The sequence below is a fragment of the Lissotriton vulgaris genome, chromosome 4_1, assembly GCF_964263255.1.
Source record: "Lissotriton vulgaris chromosome 4_1, aLisVul1.2, whole genome shotgun sequence".
NCBI lineage: Eukaryota > Metazoa > Chordata > Amphibia > Caudata > Salamandridae > Lissotriton > Lissotriton vulgaris.
Window position 1 is genome coordinate 1,349,318,230 of NC_141691.1, and position 22,719 is coordinate 1,349,340,948.

General features: G+C 49.6%; 1 protein-coding gene across 1 annotated transcript in view; it reads right to left on the bottom strand.

Annotated features, from left to right (window-relative positions):
* The window catches only part of CEP192 (centrosomal protein 192), a 1,919,503-nt gene that overhangs the window by 1,074,645 nt on the left and 822,139 nt on the right, over positions 1–22,719 (bottom strand). Inside the window, exon 21 of the mRNA XM_086965571.1 lies at positions 2,842–2,990. Within this exon, the coding sequence (XP_086821697.1) occupies positions 2,842–2,990 (149 nt within the window). The remainder of the gene's footprint in view (positions 1–2,841; positions 2,991–22,719) is intronic.

Here is a 22,719-nt window from a genome sequence, read left to right on the forward strand (position 1 = left end):
TCCATCTAACTGATGGCAGGGGACAGATCTTGCAATGCGCCAACCGGCGCGTGAGGTGGGGGAGGGGTCCCTATTCGGGCGCCAAATGACGTAAATAATTAATTTACTCTCTTAATTTCTATGCAGGTAAGTACTTAATCAATAATAACTCAAAATCGGAAGAAGGAGACAGAGTCCGTGGTGTTAGAGTTCTTAGGGGTTTTATTCCTTAGAAAGGAATGGTCATGGCCAGGATATCATGTTCTGACCACCACAGGGGTGTCAGAAGGGATAGAGAGCGCGCTACATTTTATTAACAGTACATAGCTTATATACTTATTTTACACCATTGGAAACAGTATAGAAGGCGTAACAGCTGAGAGAAGACAAGATAACAGTATACACGTGGTACAAGTGCGTAATCAAGAGGCGTGAACTAGAGGTGTGTGCTAGAAACGTCACTGGTAAGTGTCACGAAAGGGGTGGCACTAACAGGAATGTTGTAATGTCAGCAGAAATCGGAAGCTTGGATGCGCGCGCAGCTGCATGACGTGTGATGCACGTGAGACTAGAGGGTGCATGGGGACTTGACATTTACACTGACGGAAAGAGACAGAAGTCTGGCATGTCAGATCAACTTGTGCTTCTATCATATCTGGTATCTGATGTTTAGGAACTAAGCTATCTGGGCGGAAAGGTCTCTAGGGTAGAAGCTATTCTATACTTGCTGTGAGTGCGTGTATAAGCGCCTGAGTGTCTGTATGAGAAGCGTGGGGGCACGGGCCTTCCATGGGAGCATGGCAACAAGGGCTATGAATTACTTGAATTAGTTGCATAGAGACAGGCCGGCCCTTTGGCTCTGCAGCTGAAGAAGGATGTTTACTGAAGCTAGCAGGCAGGAATGTATTTTCGGGGGGCGGAACAGATAACTCGAAGGTTATAGTCGATCTTGGCAGGCAGCAGGCTGAACTGAGCGCGAGGGGCCGCGCTGAAAGTAAGTCAGAGTTCACGGGTACAGAGGCAGCCTGGGCAGAGGCCCTTCGAGTCAGAAGCCAGAAAAGAGGCTCGGTAACAGAAATTCAGGGGCCTACTCAGCCAGAGCTGAAAAACGTAGAAGTACGCTACAAAAAGACGTTGGCATAGCATACTTAGGAACGGACCATTCAACCCATTCATAGTGGGTCTGAAAGAGGACATGTTAACGGTGGACGCAAATATATTTGCGTCTTCATAGCTGGTACAGGAGGGAAATTACATTCACTTTAACTCGTACATGGAGACGGTGGGGTACGCGCTAGGGAACATAACTTGACCATAAAATTTATATTTCCTCAGCGTGATAACCATGGCACGTGTGCAGCAAGCTATGGAGACAAGTGTGGCCTTAGTCCACATCCAGAACGCAGTACTCCACCTTGTGTACCCACTGAGTGAAAGGAGAGGCTTCTCACCACACACTGAAAGCATTCTTCTCACCCCGATCTTCAGTAGGGCCCTGAGGCATGCCCAGCATGGATTCATAAGGCTGTGATGTCTTCAGCTATACTCTGCACCCAAACCCCACCCATAATGGGGTACTGAGAAAATGGCATGGCACATGGCCATGCCTGGTGTGCAATCTCCTACCCATCCACTTTATTCTCACTAATTAAAGGTTGTAGATTTTCACTAACCTCTACAGGTAACAGTGTCAGGTATGGGTATTTAAGTACCGACTGAGCGGTGTAAGGATGGTAGGCCGCAGGACTCTCGGGCTTCAGAAGAGCCCCAGTGGCGAGGCCCCTGTCCCCTCGTCCTCCTCCGAGAAACGACGCGGGGACGTCGGAGAGCGAACGCGCTTCTTTGACTTATTTTTATGGCGACGCTTACCAGAATCCTGAAGGCGAAGACTTGGAGTCCGAGGAGCGACTGTAAACCAGGAGCCGCCAGGCGACGAATGCTGGATCTCCAGCAACTTCGTATGCCACTTTCGCAAGGCCTTGGGGGCCATGGCACGGCAGTCGTAGTCTGCCTCCAGGCAGTAGAGAAACATCGTGGGGCTCCGCTACCGACATGTTTCGGCGACAGGTCCCACAAGGCTTAAAGCAGAGCATCCCTACGTGCACAAAGAGAAAAGTGGGGAGACAAAAGTCTCAAAATAGTGGTCAAAAAAAGACCAAGGTATGTGCTCATTCTGGATCTGCGCTTACTGGCGCGGAAAAAGAAACAACTGATGTCAGCGTGCATGGATGGCCCCTAAGTACTCTCCGTGATGTCATCTGAACGCTGACGACACCAGTGACTGGCGCGGAGCCGCAGGACGCCACCTACTGACGCGCAAGGGTACTGCTAAGTAAAACTTTCCGGATCCAGTCTGGCGCTTGGGGATTTCTAAGGTAAGGAATCTATCACTAATGTGTTTCTTTCAGATTCAAAGGACAATCTGAAACCTCTATAGAGGTTGCTACGGTCTAAAAGTGTAAAATAAGTCTGCTAATAACCTGTAGCTCACTGATCTCGTCTAGATGCATCAGACATTGATTTCAGGATTAGGTATTCTATATCAATTACATAAATGTTCAATCAGCAAATCTAACAATACAACAGTAGTAGGTGCAAATATATCAAGGAGATTGAACGTATGTGTGTTAAAGTAAATCTATTCAGCTAAGCAATCGGAGACCTCCAGGGTCTTAAATAACAAGAGCTACTAAAATTTCCAAACAAATATACACAAATCTGCTAGCGAACCCCTCAGCAAAATCCTGCAAACACAGGAAGAGCCAATAAGTCTTGCTATTTTCAGTCAGTGATTTTTCAGCGATTGAACTAAATAGACATTACAGACAAATGCAAATGAGAAGTTATTGTACAAAAACGTACCTTTTCACCATTTACAGAAACACTCAGGGTCCCAAGGCTAACGTACAACCAGCCTCCTGTAGGATTAAACACGCTAAGACATGTCTGTGATGCAATTCCCACACAGCAGGCATTAGGGAATCTTATCTCATCAGGTACCTTAACATGCTCTACAATGAGAACCAAACAATAACGTTTTACATCTGTTTAAATGGAGACGGGAATCAAGGTTACTGAATACTTTACATTTATTACATAATAAAAACTTGAAAAGGTACTTACCTGTATTTCCAGTTCACCTGTAGGAGAATCCTAATCAAGCTCTTAGGCAATGAATTATCCCAACAGAGGGTTCCCAGAGCACTTGAGGGGGGAGGGGGTGGGGGGGGAATTGGGGGCCTCCCAAAAAACAGAATTGTAAGGTTTATTCCCAAAGGATGCTTTGATACACAAAAAATAATCTTGTTAACAGTCAGAACTTCACTCACAAAGCGTGATTTGGTGTAAACGTTACATTTAAATAATAGCTCGGGTAGGATTTTAAAGGATTAAAACATTTGTATGGTCACACAAGAGTCCTGCAGTACCGAATAAACAAGTTACTTACCTTCGGTAACAATATATCTGTAAGAAACATAGGTTAATTATAGATTCCTTACCTTAGAATTACCCCCAGGTGTCAGACCGGATCCGGAAAGCTTTTCGTCAGCAGCACCTCTGCACGGCGAAAGATGGCGTCAGTCGGCTACGCATCCGTCGTTGGGAGTAGTGGGTGGGGCGGTAATACATCTATAACTAACCAATGTTTCTTACTGATATATCGTTACTGACAGTAAGTAACTTGTTCATCTGAAAGAAAGCGTTAGTTACAGATTCCTTACCTTAGAATAGATACCCTGGCAAAATACCAAAGGCCAAAGAAGCAGTCTCTCCAGACTTGGCTGTTTAGGCAGTGTCTTCTAAACGTGTGCAGCGATGCCCATGTAGCTGCCTGACAGATGTCATTTAGAGGGACTCCTCATCCCAAAGCAGTAGTAGCTGCCGTCGCCCTGGTGGAATGGGCGCGTTGCCCCACCGGAGGCTCCTTTTTTTGCTAGCGAATAGCAGGCTTTAATACACAAAACAACCCATCTGGAGATGGTACACTTGTGTACAGCCCGACCTTTGACGCCCATGTACCCAACAAAGAGTTGATCATCCACCCAGAACTGTTGTGTGCGATCCAGACAGAAGGAAAACGCATGTTTTGGGTCCAGACGGTGGAGCCGCTCTTCCTCTTTAGAAGAATGCAGAGGTGGAAAGAAGGTGGGTGATGGTTTGCCCAATATAAAAGGAGCTGACCAACTTGGGAATGAAGGATAGATGAGTTCTTAGGACAACCTTGTCCGGATGTCCAGCCAGAAAAGGATTGTATAAGGAAGGGGGGTTTTACCCAAAAGAATCCACATGGGACCTGGGTGCTATATGATGTACAAAATAAGGGTCCCTGTGAACTGATAAGCCATTATTTAAATTTATTTAGGGAAATAGTAGTAAAACAATCAACACACTGTAAATTAATCACAATGAGTAAACCAATACAATTGAAAATAACAGTGCCCCAAAGGAAAGGGAGTGAAATAGCGTGATGCTGTGAAAGGAAAGAAATAGTGAGAAGGTAGCAGTCGTGACAAATGAAAATATCCAATTTCATTAGAAATACAAACACTATTCAACGGCTTCAGATCCCTGAGCCTGAAGGGATCTGAAGCCATTGAATAGTGTTTGTATTTCTAATGAAATAGCATCACGCTATTTCACTCCCTTTCCTTTGGGGCACTGTTATTTTCAATTGTATTGGTTTACTCATTGTGATTAATTTACAGTGTGTTGATTGTTTTAATACTATTTCCCTAAATAAATTTAAATAATGGTTTATCAGTTCACAGGGACCCTTATTTTGTACATCAGCCAGAAAAGGAGGCTTGGATGAAAGAACCTGGAGCTCACTCACTGGCAGATGTGATGGCTCCCAGGAATGCAGTCTTAAGAGTTAAACGTCTGGTAGGACAGTTGTGAAGCGGCTCAAAAGGAGCGCACATCAAATAGGCCGGGACCAAATTCAAGTCCCACTGAAGCATTACATAGAGGATAGGAGAAAAGAGATGAGTAATGCCTTATAAGAAACGATTTACAACAACTCAAAGAGGGAATGCTGATCAGGAAGCCTAAGAAAGGCAGAAATGGCCAAGAGATAGCCCTTGATAGTGCCCAGAGCAGAGCCCTGCTGGGCCAAATAAACGAGGAACAAGAGATCCTCAGAAAGAGGGACAGGAAGGGGATCCACAGCCTTTGCTGCGCAGCATGCCACAAATTCATTCTATCAGCAGGCGTACACGGTCATAGTGGAGGGATGCCTGGCTGCCAAGATTACATCACAGACTTCGGGAGGCAAGTCGAATGACGTCAACTGCCGCCAGTAAATCTCCAAGCAAGGAGGTGGAGCCTGGACAGGTTTGGGTGCAGGAACGCCCCCTGCTGCTGCGACAGAAGATGCTCCCGCAGAGGCAGACTGAACGGAGGATCGATTGCTAGATGCAGTATCTCGGGACACCAGACTCTTCGTAACAAATCCGGAGCCACAAGAATGACTTGGGCCCGGTCGTGCTTGATCTTCTTCAGCACTCTGGGGAGAAATGGTACAGGCAGAAAGGCGTACAACAGACCGCAATTCCAGTCTCGACGAATAGCGTCGCCTAGCGAGTGTCGCTTTGGAAATTCCAACGTGCAGAATAGCTGACATTTTGCCTTCTCTTCGGTGGCGAATAGTTCTAAAAAAAGCTCTCCCCATTGACGAAAGAGACCTTGCACCACCTCCAAGTGAAGACGCCATTCGTGATCCATCATGCACCTGCGGCTGAGTATGTCTGCCCTGGCGTTTAGAGAACCTGCCAGGTGTTAAACCACCAGGGATATGCCCTGATGTTCCAGTTATGTCCAGAGGCAGAGGGCCTCTTGTCATAGGGTCCACGACCGCACTGGCCTCGTTTGTTGCAGTACCACATGGCGGTGGTGTTGTCCATGAACACCTACAATACTTTTCCCGGGACAGAGGGAAGGAATGCTTTTAGTGCAAGATGGATCGCCCGTAGCTCCAGAAGGTTGATATGGAGCTCAGACTCCGCCAGAGACCAGAGGCCTCTGATCTCCTCCTCCCCCATGTGGCCGCCCCATCCCAGCAGTGATGCATCCGTCACCCCTGTTCACTCTGGTTGAGGAAGGGAGAGGGATCTGCCATTGACCCAATGCTGGCTCACGAGCCACTACTGCCATTGGCGTGCAGTGCCATCTGAGATCTGGACGCAATCGGACAGATTCCCTTGATGTTGCGCCCACTGGACCTTCAGGTCCCACTGAAGAGCCCGCATATACTACCTGGCACAATCCACAGCAGGATCCAGGAGGCCATCAGGCCTAGCAGCCGGAGGATCTTCCTGACCGAAACCCAGGATAATTTATTTATTTTTATTTTATTTATTTAAGCTTATATCGCGCACAGCTACCCACAATGGGTTTCCCGGGGCCAGGGATAGACTATAGAAGAAAGGAGGGTGTATCACCTGACTTGAGGCCACAGCCGACTATTGGTCACGCTTAGTAAAAAGCAGAGTCTTCAGAGCCTTACGGATAAGGGCTGAAAGATCAAAATCATAGCCCGAATATCCTGGACTTGAGAGGATAGACCTGAAACCGCGTAGTGTCCAAAACCGCTCCGATAAAGAGGAGCTCCTGAGATGGAATCAGTTGTGACTTTGCCATGTTGATGGAGAACTTCAGCCAATGAAGGAGGTCGGCCGTAGTCTGGTGGTGGGAGACAGCTGTGTGGGGCGAGCCCGCCTTCAATAACCAGTCGTAGAGATAGGGGAAAACTGGGACCCCTGATCTGCACAGATAAGCTGCAACCACCACCATTACTTTCGTGAACACCTAAGGGGCTCTGGTAAAGCGGAAGGGGAGCACAGTAAACTGAAAATGCTCGTGGTTTACCGTGAACCGCAAGTAGCGCCGTTGGGCCGGCAGGATGGGGATGTGAAAATAGGCGTCCTGCAAGTCCAACGCTACCATCCAGTCTCCAGGGTCGAGGGCAGACAGGACCTGAGCTATTTTCAACATTTTGAACTTCGCCCTCCAGAGGAAGCCATTGACGTTCCGGAGTTCTTAGATAGGACGCAGGCCCTTGTCCTTCTTGGGTACCAGAAAGTAGTGGGATTAACAACCACAACCTACTTCTGGGGCAGGAACGCGCTCGATGGCTCCCTTGGCCAAGAGAGCTGTGACTTCCAGATGATCCTTGGCCAAGAGACCTGTGAGGCCCAGATGATCCTCCGACATGCGATGGTACTGAGGTGGTATGGCTGAGGGGGGTAACCTCAAAGGGGAGGGAGTAGCCCTTTTGGACTATCTGCAAAACACACCTGTCCAACGTGATGGTGCGCCAGTAGGGGAGGTGAATGCAGATCCTGCCGCCCACTGGTGATTGATGGGCCTGAAAAGTCAGACTAGGAAGGTTTGGAGGCGGAAGCACAGTGAGGGTTGGTGGACTACCCCCTTGGCCCCCAGAACCACCACGGTGGTTCCCACGTACCGGCCACATGAAGTTTGTGGAACTTGCGTCAGCCTGTGGCTCTGGGCGGGACGTAGTGGGGCACCCTTCCGAAGCCACTAAAGGGGTGAAAAGCAGCAGACTGCGCAGGGCGGTTGGAGAGGTCCAAGGACTTGGCCGTAGAGTGTTGTCTGCTTTGTCGTCAAGAAGACAACGGCCATCAAAGGGCATGTCCATAAGTGTGCTCTGGACATCCCCAGAAAAGCTAGTCGATCTCATACAGGCTTAGCTTCGAAGGGCTACCGACGTGAAAATCATCCTGCTTAGAGAGTCAGCTGTATCCAGCCCACAGCAGATGATAAATATCTGGGCGAGTACGGTACAGGACTCCTCCGGACACTGAGGGTGCATTTACTCAACCGTGTCCCACACAGCGTGTGAATAACTGCTAAATAGACATGCAGTGTTTACAGACCACAGTCCTAAGCTGGCAGAAGAAAAAATCTTACCAAGATGATCCAGCTACTTGGATTCCCTATCTGGTGGAGCGTTGGGGAATGCGCACTTGGAAGTAGAGGCTTGGACCAGCAAGCTCTCAGGTGTGGGGTATTGGGAGAGGAAAGTGGGGTCGCCGGGGTTGGGCGATGGCGTTGGGCAATCATCCGATCCACGGGAGCCCCCTTCTTGGGCCTGGACCAGGTTCCCAAAAGGATGTCAGTTAGGGATTCATTAAGCAGCAGCAGCAGGGGCTCCGAAGAGCTCGCTTGCGATTGAAGCACCACTGTAAGGAGGTTAGTCCTGACTACAACTGTAGGGAGCTCTAGGGGGAGGGAGAGCCTCGGCCGCCCTACGCGACACCACTGCATAGGAAGCTCCCTCCTCCATAGCCACGGTAGGAGGAGACAACATGCCAATGTCCAGGGAGGTATCAAGACCACTGGCATCCCCCAGGTCCTCTCTACAGTTCAGATCATCCAACTTGTCGGTCAGAGGGTCACCTGACCCATCCCAGTCCTCCTCCTCTGGGTGCCAATCTGGCCTGAAAGGGACCCCAGGAGTGAAGAGGGGCAAAAAGACACCACTCGGCGCAGGGTCGGGCAACACCGGTCAGGCTCAGTGTCCACATTAGGATGGAGGTCGGGGTCGACGGCGGCTGGGGGCACACCTGGCGTACAGTGCAGGTGCGGTGCCGAAAGAAACGGCGCCGGTGGAGGTGTAGTTAGGTCAATTGGCATTGATCCAGATACAGGCCTGGATCTATGGGGCCCTGTGGGGCCGGAGCCACCTGCAGGGAAGGTCTAAGCCCCCCAACCAAGTCCGCCGGCCCGAAATCGCAGCAGAGTTAGGCTGCCCAAAGATGGCCTGCATCGCCTCGTAAAACTGACTAAGCTGGGCAGGGTTCGCACTGAATCCCGGGAAAGAAGGAAAACTCTGAGTCGACCCTTCACGCTCTGCATGCGGAGCCGCTGGAGGGGTACCGCACGCATCCCTTGTCTCGTCAGACGATCGACGGGGAGAGGTCGAAGAGCTATGATGCTTCTTCAATTCTTCTTGTGCTTCGACTTACCTGACCTAGATTGCAAAGACTTGGATGAAGAGTGGTGATGGCTCCATGACCTCGACCTCCCTCATGACCTGGAACTCTAAAGGTGCGGAGCCGACTGTCGGTGCTCAAGAAACTTTCGGGACCGCTCCCGCAAACACTTCAGAGCCATGGTCCGGCAGTTGGAGCACGACTTGGAGTCGTGATCGCGCTCCGGGCAAAAGAGGAACATGCAGTGCAGATCTGTCACCAACATCAGTCAGGTACAGGAACTGCAAGCCTTGAAGCTGGGCATCTCTACGTGAACAAGGAGTCGGTGGGACACTCAAAAAGTTAATTCAAAAAGTGACTGGAGGTACCGCTCTTTCCGAATCTGCGCTGGCTGGCGCAAAAAAAAAAAAGCACTGACATCAGCGCGCAAGGGCGGCATCTAAGTAGCTACCGCGACGTCATCCCGGCTATCCACGACACCAATGATGGACACGGAGCTGACCGACGCCACCTTTCGACGCGCAGAGGTACTGCTGATGAAAAACTTTCCGGATCCAGTCTGACGCCTGGGGGTAATTCTAAGGTAAGGAATCTATAACTGTTTCTTTCAGATATTTTTAAAAAACAGCACCCTGGAAATGGCCGAGGGAACCTTTTCCCCCATTGCCAAATTTGTTCGCTGCGGTGCCAAGAAATCAAATTGGCTGGCCACGATTGAGGGAAAGAAAATATTGCCACTATCATTACATGACCCACGTACTCACATTTTCCTATAAAAGTTTGTAAAGAACAAATTGTTAACCTTTGTTAATCCTCTTTCTGGTGGATACTTTATCTAACCATATATTCTTTACCTTGTGGATACCACCAGGTGCTAGACTGGATCCAGATAATATCCTTGTGCATCAGTGGGAGGCATTGGGTGGCTCTGTATCAAATCTGTCCAAACCAGGAAGCAACATGGGGACCACAACAAAACCACCTCCTCAGTTTCTTTCCAATTTCGGTCCATGCCACCAGACACTGAGCTGCAGTAAACAGCTTGCGCCAGTCTTCAGATCACTTAATAGGAAACCTTTTAGTACGGATCAAAGGAGTCCATTCCACAAAATGGAGAGGTAGGTGCATGAGGTATCTGCGGTTAGAGTATTAATCAAAAAGAATGCTATGGGCGTGGCTACGAGCCGACCGAGATGGCGGCGTAGTGCGGGAGCTCCGAGGCCAAAACAGCACTAACTTCATTAATCCGTCTGTCCATCCGGCTTATTTCGCCTTCTGAAGCCTGACCGGAACGCCGGAGCGGGAGGGGCACAGACTGTCCAAGTCCCGGGCGAAGTCGAGCGACGCCAGCCGGAGATAGATCGAAGAGGCGAGACGGGCCCTGCCGCGTATCCGAACACCGCCCTACCGCAGCACTGCGACCCGACCGGAAGTGCCCTGTGGTCGGGGTACTACACCGGAAGTTACCGCTGGTCGGCTGCGGACTGTAGGAGGGTGGATACCTGACTATGGTTGCCCCCAACTTTTTGCCTGGTGTTTTGCTGGTTTTTCCAACTTAGTTGACCTGGGACCCTGCTATTCAGGGCCCCAGGCCTACTGCTCTCTGTAAAATGGATTCCATGTACCTTAGGTGCATTTACCAATTGGTACTGGGCCACCTTATCAGACCCTGTAACTCAGGGCATAGGTGTACCCAGGGCCTACCAGGGGCTGCAGCATGTATTATGCCACCCCTGGCTGGCCATCTAAATCTGACACAACTGGCTGCACGACATCTGGGGCAAGGTGGTGTAATCACCCCTTGCTGTAGATATAGTATACCTATATCTAACCCTAAAATGGACACACAGATTCCTATCAGTCACTCCTATGGCAGGCCTTGACAATCCTGAAGGCAGAGTACTTGGAATCGTGTGAGATGGTGCTCTGGCATGAGCTGAGCCCGTTTGCAGCTTGCGGAACCAAGTCCTAATAGCTGTTCCATGATAACGCGTACCATATACTCTTAAGTGCATTATAATCCTCGCGGTTATATGCCAACTCTGGTATCGCTTAATCAAAACATGTCGAGTAAGGTGTCATACGAATTGGAATACTAACCCCTCGCCAATTCTGGCGACGGGGTTAGCATTCCAGCCTTCTAGAGGGACACGACATGTATGTTACTGTGAACCCCGGTTAAAGTTAACTCAAGCCTCAGCATCACAAAATGGATGCTGCCACCACAGACACAAGTCTGACCTCTTGCTGCTGGGAGTCCTTCCAGCGAGGGAGGCTTGGACAAAGGGTTTCCTGTCAAGGGCGGTGCTAGCACCATCCCAGACAGGGTTTTGTGTATCCTGGGTAGGCAGGGCTTTAGAGGAAGGTGACTGCAAGTGGCACCCCGGTGCTCACTATGCATCTGCCGGCTAGAACCAGTTCCAGGGGCACACCAGCCCCTGAGCTGGGGAAAGTCCGGCATGGGAGAGGGGTGTAACCACCCCCCTTCCTGGTCCCACCCATGGGCAGGACCTAGTCGCGTGCCAGCCCCTTTTCCTAGTATAAAGATAGGAGCGGGCCCCCTTCCAAGTTAGATCATCTTTGAATCCTGAAACTACTTTCTACGAAAGGAACTCTCAACTTCTTCTCAAGATTTCTCCCTTGTGACTAAGGAGTAGTCACCCTGCATCCGCAGGCACCATCCAAGCATCGCGGTCTGCTGTAAGTCTCTCCTTCGGATCAAGACTGCCCAGCTCGACGAGAACCGGCTTCCCTGACACCTCTGACCTCTACCTACATCTTCAGCTCAGCTGAGATCCGTGGGTGTGACGAGACCTCGAGGGACCGGCCATCTTCAGGACTGCACGACGCTTGCCCAGCACGACCGCCAAGGGATCCTCGAGTGAGTGCTTTGGGGTGTGAGAAGCCCCAACCCTGAGCAGCTCCAGCACCGAAGTTCAGCCTCCCAGCCTCCACGAGATCTGCGTGGGGCCCTTCTGCTCTTTGCTGCTCACCACGTTGTCTGGCTACTAGCCCGCTGGCTTGTGGCCTTCCCGACGACGAACGACGACATCAACACCGCTGGTCTGGTTGCTCCAGACTGGCCCTTGCTCCCCTCCAACAGAGGAGCACCCCGGACCCTCCTCTCCACTCCAGACGCCATTTTTGAGTCCACCGCGTGGGCTTGCATTTGCCAAGACTTGTTGACCCAATTCTGGGTCCAGCGACGTCGACAGCAGATACCATCGTGGGACAGCTCGCACCTCCATCCTGGTCGCCGACAACGCCTCCTGGTCCGTGAGACTGCAGAGCCCAGCGTCGCCCACTCACCTGGTCGAGGTGACTCCATCCGGTGCCATCCTGGTGCCCATCTGATCACTGGCTAGTGATTCAGGACTTGGTCCCCTCTGCTTACAGGTGTCCTCCATCTTCGATCCAGGCTTGGATCCATCCGAATCTCTTCACTGGTCGCCTGCCAGCAACTTCTTCTTTCAGGCTCCATAGACTGCAACGAGGATTCCAGACGTCTTTTCAGACCTATGCAGCCGCAGCACCTGGGCTAGGTAAACTCAGCATTTCGGTGCTCCAGCATAGCTTTGCTATCCAAGGGTCCAGATCATTTTTCGTTTCAGCTCTACCTAGTCGAATTCGTCCGATAACACTAACTTTGTAATTCCTAGCAACCATAGACTTTGTTCCGCATCCCGCGTGAGAGTGCACACTCTGCACCCGATCTCCCTAGGCCTCCTGCTAGTAATCTGAAGGTTCAGTAGTCAAGTCCTAGCGATCCCAAAGCCTATTAGAGTAGTACTTACCTGCTAGTAATTTCGCATTCCACTTTTAGAGTATATGGTTTTTCGTGCCCCTCGGGCATTTGTGTAAATTGTGCGATTTGAGTATTTTCCTAAGAGCTTTGTATTGTGCTTAGCACCCTGTCCTCATAAAGAGTACAGGGTTGTTGTGTTCTAAATAAATATCCTTTTATTTTCATAACAACTTGTGTGGTGTCCTTTCACTTGGTGTTCAAGGGGTATATGTGATGGTATAACAGCTGGCTTAACACGCCCTCTAGAGTTTAGCCTAAAGACTGCTCTTGTCCATGCTACTAGGATAGCTGGTCTAACGGTTGACTTACAACCAATCAATAAGGGTCGTTTGGAATGATACACAGTGATCACTAGAATAGTGAGCACTACATATCAGGCCAACTTCTCACACGGACCGTGTTGAAGATCGACTCGAGAGCGGAGGTGGGCCTGTTCTCGGACAATTACTTGCCCAGCGGTGCCATTGCATCTGAGTGTGAGAAATCCGTACTGGTAAAGGAAGAGACCAGGGCGTACTTTGCTGACAGCTGGGAGTCTGAAACTGTACCCGGCTGGGCCTACAGTGATCGGTGGGACTGAGTAATAGTAACACCTAGACAATCAATGCTGGCGGGCGATCAAGGGAAAGTGGAGACTGGTGAATTTGATACTGGGACAGCGGAGGTGCTTACACTGCAACGCTTCCTCCTCGCGTCCGCCATCACCCTGTTCCCCTTGGTGACATACGAGGGGCCCCGAAAGACGACACAATTTTGGATATTGCCTCCCCACAGACTTAAACGGCGGCGCTGTCGACACGCTGAGTGACGAAGCCACAGGAGCAAACAGCGAAAAAGACTGCCGATTGAAATGGCGGGAAGGGGACCCAGACACGCTACGGCGCAATCAAAACTAGAGAAGTACGCCTTTAAAAAAGCTGCCGTGCAACATCCGGAGGGCCGCCCGTCCACAGGAAAAAGCAAAGAGGGAGATGGATCCAAAAAAGTGACACTAGAGGACCTAATGAAGACGTTCTCCAGAGTTCAGACAATGGTGGGGTCTATTGCAACAAACGTTGGCCTACTGCGGGTTGACCTCCACAAGATGGCGGAGCGTGTGGCGCAGGTGGAAGTCGTTACCAAATCCTTTATGGAAGACACCTCGGAACTGCAGCTCACTATGGAGCGACTGGAGGCAGTCGCCAGAAAACTGCAGGAACGCCTAGATGATCAGGAAGGACGCTCACGGAGGAATAACATCCGAATTCTAGGTATTTAGGAATCGGAAGGCAAGGAGGAGATGGATCTTTATGTGGAGGACTTAATTAAAACGAAACTGCAACCGAAAGGCCTCTCCCATTTCTTTTCTGTTGAGCGAGCACATAGAGTTCCAGGGGGTGCGGCGAAGCCGGGGGCACCGCCGCGACCAGTACTGGCCAGACTTTTTAACTTCCGTGATCGGGATGCCATACCCCAGGCAGCCAGGGTCTCTGAACCTATTAAAATTCTAAACTCCACCATTGCCTTCTTTCCAGACTATACGGCTGAGGTGGCCCGGCACCGGAAAACCTTCACCGACATTAAAAAAGCTTTGCGGGCCAAAGAGTTACCCTACTCCATGCTTTTTCCGGCAAGACTCAGAATCGTGGACAATCACAAGGCATGGTTCTTCGACACTCCGGAGGCGGCAAGAGACTGGCTGGATGGTTGGAGACGCACTGAGGCCCCGCGACGAACTGGTAGGGGTCAATGCGACCAAAAGACTGCTCAGACAGATCACCAGGCATCACAAGGACATAGTCAGGACCTATTTGCTGAATCGGGCCTGGAAGAGGGTGAGCCACCGGAGGAGTGAGCGCCGGACCTAGAGACGCATTGATCGAACTTTATACGACACACTGACTGTGTAATCCTTGGTATCAGGCGGACGAGGCCACACAGAGCTGGTTGTAAGGTCACAGAGCTGCTTACCCCTTGCAAGCAAGTACAATGGGTTGGGTTGGGACTATGCGCTCTGCTAAGTTGGGGTGGCGGGCGGTTTCAGGCCCGTGCAGCAGGGAGGCGGGGAGGGAGGGGGTTGTTTGGATGTTTTTGTTTTTGTTCTTGTAATTTGCGACAAAACACGATATGTTCTGCACAATACGATGGAGACTGGCTTATTGGCAACAGTGCGCGGCAAGGCCCATCCCCTATTGGACTGCACACAACCACGCATGCACTTGAATGGCAGCACAAGTGATGGATACACCTGACAATCCTATGCCGCATACCTCTCACACATCGACCTTAACAGTGATGACGTGGAACGTCAGGAGACTGGGAGACAGGGTGAAGAGAGGCCTAGTCCTACGATATCTGAAGCGCTGCAGGCCAGCAATAGTTCTATTGCAGGAAACACACCTTGTCGGCTCGGCCTCGAAGGCGATGGATAGATGGGGGTATAGGTTTATTGCGCATGCAGATTTCTCCTCCGGCTCTAGAGGGACGGGTGTACTTATTCGAAAGAACTTTCAAATGGTGTGTCAACAGACTAAAATAGACACTCAAGGACGCTTTGCAGTAGTGACGATACTATGGGATGGCCAACTGTACAACTTTGTGTCCGTGTACATCCCTCCTGGGCTGCACACCACAGCACACACTGCCCTTGCTACTTTTCTCCTTTCACTGCCGGCAGCGACGCTAGTGTTGGGGGGCGACTTCAATGACGCTCTAGATCATGAGATGGATAGACACCCACATACTACAGCGGCACGGGGAAGCGGGCGACTTGCTGGATTATTAGATGCCTTGGGTCTGACGGACTGCTGGCGACATAAACATCCCCACGACAAGCAATATACTTATTACTCAGCGACACACCACTGCTTATCACGTATAGATTACATTTTAATGTCCGGAGACGGACTGCATGGCATTGAGGAGGTGGACATCTGCCCCAGGGGAATCTCTGATCACTCTCCGTTGCAACTCACAATCACGACTCATCGCTCCCGTAGAAGCCCCGTTTTTCCCATCCATGCGGGTTACCTTCAGAGCGCCCCTTTGAGAAAGTCCCTTTCCAACACTGCTACACACTACTTTTAGGAGAATTTGGGCACCGTAGGCTCCCATAGTACCCTATGAGAGGCATATAAAACAGTTTACATGGGCAGGCGATTGCATCCATAGCTGCTCATAGGCGGACTCAGAATCAAGAACTTAGCGCCCTTGAGTGTGCTCTTAAAGATGCCATCTCTGATCACGAGACCCACCCGTCCCCGGGAGCCGCTCAAACAGTCCGGCTGCGGCAGGTAGAATGGAGGGCGTATCAAAGGGAAAGGGTGCAGACTACACTTCAGGCCTCCCGTCATAGGGTGTATGAGCTGGGTGATAAAGGCGGGAAGAGGCTTGGCTCGACAAAAAAGAAAAAGCAGGCAGGGTCATTGCACAACTGCAATTGCCTGAGGGAAATTTGACCTCGGACCCCGGAGTTATAGTTGAAGTGCTGGCTGACCACTTTGAGACAATTTATGCTCCCCAAGCGTCATAGAAGACAAATAAAGCCTATGACTACATTAAGGATTTGACAATCCCCTGCCTCTCACCTGAGGCGGCTCTTTTGTTGGAGGCGGACATTACGGCGGAGGAGGTGCGGGAAGGGACTGGCGTCCGGCAAGGCCCTGGGACCCAACGGACTCCCAGTGGAACTATACAAGCAAACAGCTTCCATAACGGCCCCCCATTTACTCAGAATGTTCGTAGACAGCCTAAAAGTAGGAGAACTCCCTAAAGATCAACGCCTGGCCACGATCATCCTGATCCATAAACCTGGTAAAGCTCCGGAAGCATGCAACTCTTACCATCCCATCTCCTTACTAAACACCAAGCCAAAGATCCTCGCCAAACTACTATCACAGCGTTTGGCCCCCCCACCTTGCCGCCTTGGTACACCCGGACCAGTCCGGCTTTATGCCATATCGTAACACCTCCCATAACCTGCGCCGTCTACAGGCGGTGCTAGCTCGTCGGGAATACATACAGGAACCGGCAGTACTTCTCTCCCTTGACGCCACCATGGCGTTTGACACCGTGGAATGGCCTTATCTATTCGCGGTGCTTCGTCATATGGGTTTTGGCTTTACGTTCTGTGCGTGGGTCTGCCTGCTTTATACCGGGCCACTGGCTCAGATAGCAGCTAATGGTTACATCTCCAGAGACTTCCCACTTCGACGTGGGAAGAGGCAGGGCTGCCCGTTGTCCCCCTTGTTGTTCACGCTAGTCCTTGAGCCGTTGGCGATTTGGGTTCGGTGGGAACCGTCCATCAAAGGTATCAGATGGTCTCAGTCATGGGAGGATAGGATCTCTCTCTATACGGACGACATCTTCTTTATTTGACTTCCCCTAAAAAAAAAAAAAATCGATCCTAGAATTACTTAATGTTTGCGAGAAGTTCGGGAGAGTCTCGGGATATAGAATTAACTGGCCTAAATCAGTCTTATACGTCCTTGCTGGTTGCCCGCCACCACTCCCGGCTGACTGTCCACCGCGCTACACTGACACCCCCTTCAAATATCTGGGAATCCACGTTTCGTCCAACCCAGACGAGTTACACGCACTAAATCTGAAATCCCCACTGGAACGATTCAATCAAGACGTAAAGGTGAGGCGGTCCCTCCCTCTCACCCTCCTGGGCAAAGCCGCCTTGTTCAAAATGATGACATTGCCCCGGTTTCTTTACCTCCTTGAGAACACTCCGTTCCCGGTCCCCTCCTCCTACTTCAAAGCCATCGCAGCAGCAGTCTCTACTTTGCTGTGGGATGGGAAGCCGGCGAGGATTGCACAATGCAAACTGGTGAAAGATTGGTACGATGGGGGAATAGCGCTCCCTAATATTGAACTGTATTACTGGGCTGCCCATCTCAAGCAAATCAATTATTGGCTGCACGCCCCATAGACGGAACCTGCCTTTATGGCGGACCGGCAGAGTATTGAACCCAGGGGATTGTTAAGAAACCTATATAGTCATAGCGCCCCAATCGACCTTCTGGGTCCGACCCGTCACACGGTTCAGCTTTGGTACAAGACACAGACATCTTCAGTGCGCGAACATTGTTTCACAAATGACACCCCTATGGGACTCGCACAGGCTGGGCTTCATGGGCAATAGTAAAGGGTTTAGGCATGGGACTCCATAGGTATATCAGTGGTGGGAGACCTCTGGAAAAAAAAAACATAGTAGATTTCACGTATCCACAAACCAAACACGATATGGCACAGTCAGAATACTATAGGTACATACAGATACGGCATGCGCTTCTGTCAGCCGTCCCGGTGGGAACGAAACTGCAGGAGTACACCCCTCTAGAAGACCGGCTACTGACAGAACATATGTCCCACAAAGCGACGTCCTACACATACCGGAAACTGGTCAACAACCTCCCTGACATGCTGACCAAACTACGTTTGTCTTGGGTGGGTTATATTGGTGAACTTGATGACTCGGAATGGCAGGAGGCTCTCTCGTCGCCCCAAGAAACTGCAATTCCATCCAGACTTAAGCTGGTTCAGTTAAAGGTGCTGCACCCGCACGTACTACACCAGGACGGTCCTTTACAGAATAGGGAGAGCCTCTCACGAATATTGCCTCCGAGGTTGCGGAGAAAGAGGAACGTTCTTCCATAGTATTTGGGACTGTAGCCGGGTGGCCATGTACTGGGCAGCGGTGATGCGAACCATTTCCCAAACCATGGCTGTCTCCCTGCTGCCCAACCCACGTCGCTGCCTGTTGAACATCTGGGACGCAGAAGACCTGACCCATCGACAGCAGGACTGGGCCATGTTATGAATGTTGGTAGCGAAACGTAACGTTGCGAGACTGGGGTTCCCACGTGCTGCCTACATTGCGAGACTGGCGCAAGGACATGGATGAAGCAATGGTGGCGGAGAAAGCAGTCTTTATTCATCGGGGGTGCCCTGCAAAGTGGGGACAAATCTGGGGGGCCTGGAACAAATTTAGAGGGGACATATGCGAGCCTCCACGTGTTGACCCAGATGAGTGTCTTTCAGATTAGGACCTGGGTCTGAGTTACATATGTGTCGAAGGGTATCTCCTGTTCTGGTGAACTCAGTACTACTGATTATTTGCCGTCAGAAGGGGGGGGGGGTCAAAGGTTGCGCTCCAATGTTTGCTACGTTGTTTACCTGAACATTGTTTTGTCGCTAGGGAAGAAATGAAAGTTATTGATTTGGTTTTCATTTATCGTACGGTTTTGTTACGGGGTTAAAGCAAAAAATTATAGACCTAAGCCATATCGTACATTTGTATCGTCTGCATTATGATACAGCAAACTCCCATTCGCCGCCGGACCGCCGGGTTGCCGGCTAAACGGCTGTGTAATCCTGATAATATTGCTAAGACTGTATTACTATTGCGGCCGGCCCAGGAGGTTGTAGGCCCTACATTGTGCTATACTGAAAATGTACAATAAAGGTCTTAAAAAAAAATAAGAATGTTATGGAAGGCAAGTAACGAGTTCTTCTGATGGATACTTATTAAAGCAGATTACTCACCCTGTGAATAGATAAAGCAGTACCTTCCCAGGTAGTGAGTGAGTAGAAAGGTTAAACCCAAGAAATACTGCAGATTGAATGGGCAAAGGACCACTTCCTGCAGGATCTTGCTATCCAGGCATGGGCGCTTCATTAACGTATGAACGGACAGTAAAATTGCAGCCTAGTCTGTTGTTCCCTCTGGGTGGACTGATTGGAAAACAGATGTGTCAACCACCCGATGTGGGTCTTTGTTGGGAATTGGAGGGGGTTCGGTATCTGGGGATTTGGAACATACACTCGGAGGTACAACACCAGCTTAAAAACGTGGAGAGAGTCCTGACTGGCCTTGAGAATTCTACCAAGTTATGGAACAACCTCCTTTCTGTAATAGGAAGGGCAGCCGTGGCGAAAATGGTCTTCCTCACACTGCCTGTACTCGTCCAAAACTCACTTTTTCTGCTGAGTGCCCCGTTCTTTCGTAAGCTGGATAGCATGTTAGTTTCTCTCATCTGGGTGAGGAGTGCAGCAAACTGGCAGTACTCAAGCGAGACCAGAGGATGGAGGGTAAGCTGTCCCAGGCAAGCAGTTCTATTACTATGCAGTGTATCTGCAGCATGCAACAAGATGGCTGACAGACTGATAATTGGGAGGAACAACTATTGGGGACCATGCTCAGGGGAGACACTTTGCAACAGTTTCTGATGTGTGGGGTAGGACGTACCACTCAGTTCCGTATTTAATCAAAATCACAGTGGGGATCTGGGAGAGGGTGGTCCAAGGGGTTCTCCGTAAAGCCCCCTTTAGCAGGGAGCTAGGATTGTGGGATCTCGCTCCCTTTAGAAACACAGACATAGATATGTCCATGGAACAATGGCGAGTGGGAGGCTGAAAGGTGATATCTACGCCGATGAAAACTTTATTGTTTTTCAAGATCCTCAGGATTCCTTTGGGATCAGCCCAGCCCACATTGCACACTATGTTAAGTTGGAGAACATTGCGAGGGAGGTGTGGATCGAGTTACCTACTGCACCGCGGCCCTCGGGTGCTTGATGGCCTAACTGGATGTGGGGATGGACAAGACTTAATCACGTACTTTCACAAAGTCCTCAGGGGCGACATGCAATACTAGCCATTTGCAGCGCGAGGGGCCTGGAAAGAGACTTGGGAGTGCCCATCTCCGAATTGGATTGGGCATGTGCAACCCCTCTGGTGCGCGCAACGTCTTGTAAAAGATTCACACTACTTCATTTTCACTTTCTACACCGTGCATATGTCACACCATATATACTGAACAGAATGGAGCCACTAGAGGTACTAAGCGTGCGCGGTGTGGGAAGAAAATCTCACTTTTTTACATCTGGCTTGGGAATGTACTAAAGTACAGGATTATTGGGGATACGCATTGAGGAAGTCACTGGTATACCGACCCCCCCCCCCCCCCCCCCCCCCCCCTAGCTCGGATTGCTTGTCGAGTGTAGTGGTTAGACCTCTGGGATGGAAAAGTGCCTAGAAATTTGCACAGATGGCCCTCCTCTTTGCGAATTATGTGACCATCGGGTGGTTGGGCACTAGAGTCCTGTTGGTGGATCCGTGATGAGGGGGGGTGGCAGAAGAACACCATATGAGAATGTCAATCAACCAGGAGGGGACAGCAGATAAATTATTGTTATGGGCCCAATTGCTTGAAAAATTCTCTAATGAAAGTGACTCGAGAACAGCTTTAATTCGGAGGGATGGTTGTATGGACTGATGTTACTCAATTCAATTCAATTCAAAGAGACTTTATTCGGTATATTTCAACCATAAAAGTGCATTAAAACATACAGTACATACATCAAATTTCATTATTAATCCAGATGATAAAAGAGCTGTATACATTACATATAATAGTTCATTCATTGGTCCAGACAAAGTCGCAGTTTAAGAGCCAATTTTAAAAATTCAAGAACTTGAAGGACACTATTAATGTATAGCAGTTGTAAATATAAAAAGGCTGGTCGTATCTGTTTCTTTTAAAAGGGCAATTAAAAAGCGTTTACGAGGGAATTCATAATATTTACATAGAAACATAAAGTGCATCATGTCCTGTGGAGACTTTCCATCGCAGCCACAGGACGAAGGATTTTTACAGAAGCTCTCCTTTTTAGGTCTAATAAGCAGATGTTGAAACTGGTTAAATCTAAATCTTGTAAGCAAGAACTTGTCATGAGTGCTGAAAGTGCTGAGTAAATAAGGCTCTGTTGTCAAACATGTTTTAACCATGATAAATTTCCTCACACTAACTTTTTGTAGCTCAACACCCCCCCTCTCTGCCTTCTTACGCTGAAAAAACACCTGCTTGACTAGATCAATGTCCGCCTTCCCAATTCCTGATGGATGTTCAAACAGATCAGGGCGGCCCAACTCAGTAAAACATGTTTTTAAGTATTTCAGCCAGGGAGTGCCTGACGCGTTCTCAAGAGCCATGAAGTCATTAACAATTAAGTGTGTTAGGGGAATTTCTTCACATAACCATATTTTCAACCAACATAACAGAGGTCGTAGGGACAGGATATCGCTCAAATACCCCACTCCTAGTTCCTCATGTACCATGAAGTTGGAAGTGGAGGCCGGAACACACAAGAGCCGTTTGTAAAACAAATTTTCTGTGGTCTGAAGTTGTTCCCCCACCATATAGCCCCAGAGCTCACTCCCATATGCTGTGGTTGCTACAGATTTTGCGTCATATAGTTTAATCATAGCAGCCGTAGGTTTTTTACCAAGCTTTGACGCGTAGTTAAAAATGGAGGCATTGACCTTAGACGCATCACTTTTTTTTTTAGCAAGTTGCGGGGCCCAAGATAATTTGGAGTCAAAGAGTACTCCTAGATAGGAGAATGTACTAGAAAATGGTATAGCTGCCTTATCTAGTTTGAAGGTGTATTGTCTCTTTGGCTGTTTCCCCACCTGCATAATGAAAGATTTGGAGTTGTTCACTAACAGATCTCTATCTTCCATGAATTTTTTGAATGCATTAAGTAGCAATTGGAGGCCTTTTTCGGTTCTTGCTAACAAAACCGCTTCATCTGCATATAGCAGAACGGGGATGCTTCTATTCCCCACTCTGGGACTATCTGATTTCACCTCCCGTAAAACACCATCCAACTCATTTATATAAAAATTAAAAAGGAAAGGGGCTAGTATGCAGCCTTGCCATACCCCCTTCCCAGTTCTAAAATCATCGGTTACTGACAGGTCTTGGCAGTACCTTATATTTGCACTAGTATTGTTATGGAGGTCAACAAGAAAGTTTATAATGTCATTGTCCACTCCCTTGTCCCTCATGGACCTCCACAGCTTCCCCCTGTTGACACAGTCGAAAGCTGAGGATAGGTCCATGAAGGTCAAGTGGACTGTGCCCTTTTGTACAATGGTATATTTACTTAGTATTAGAAAGAGGTTCAAACATTGAGTTGTGGTCGAGCG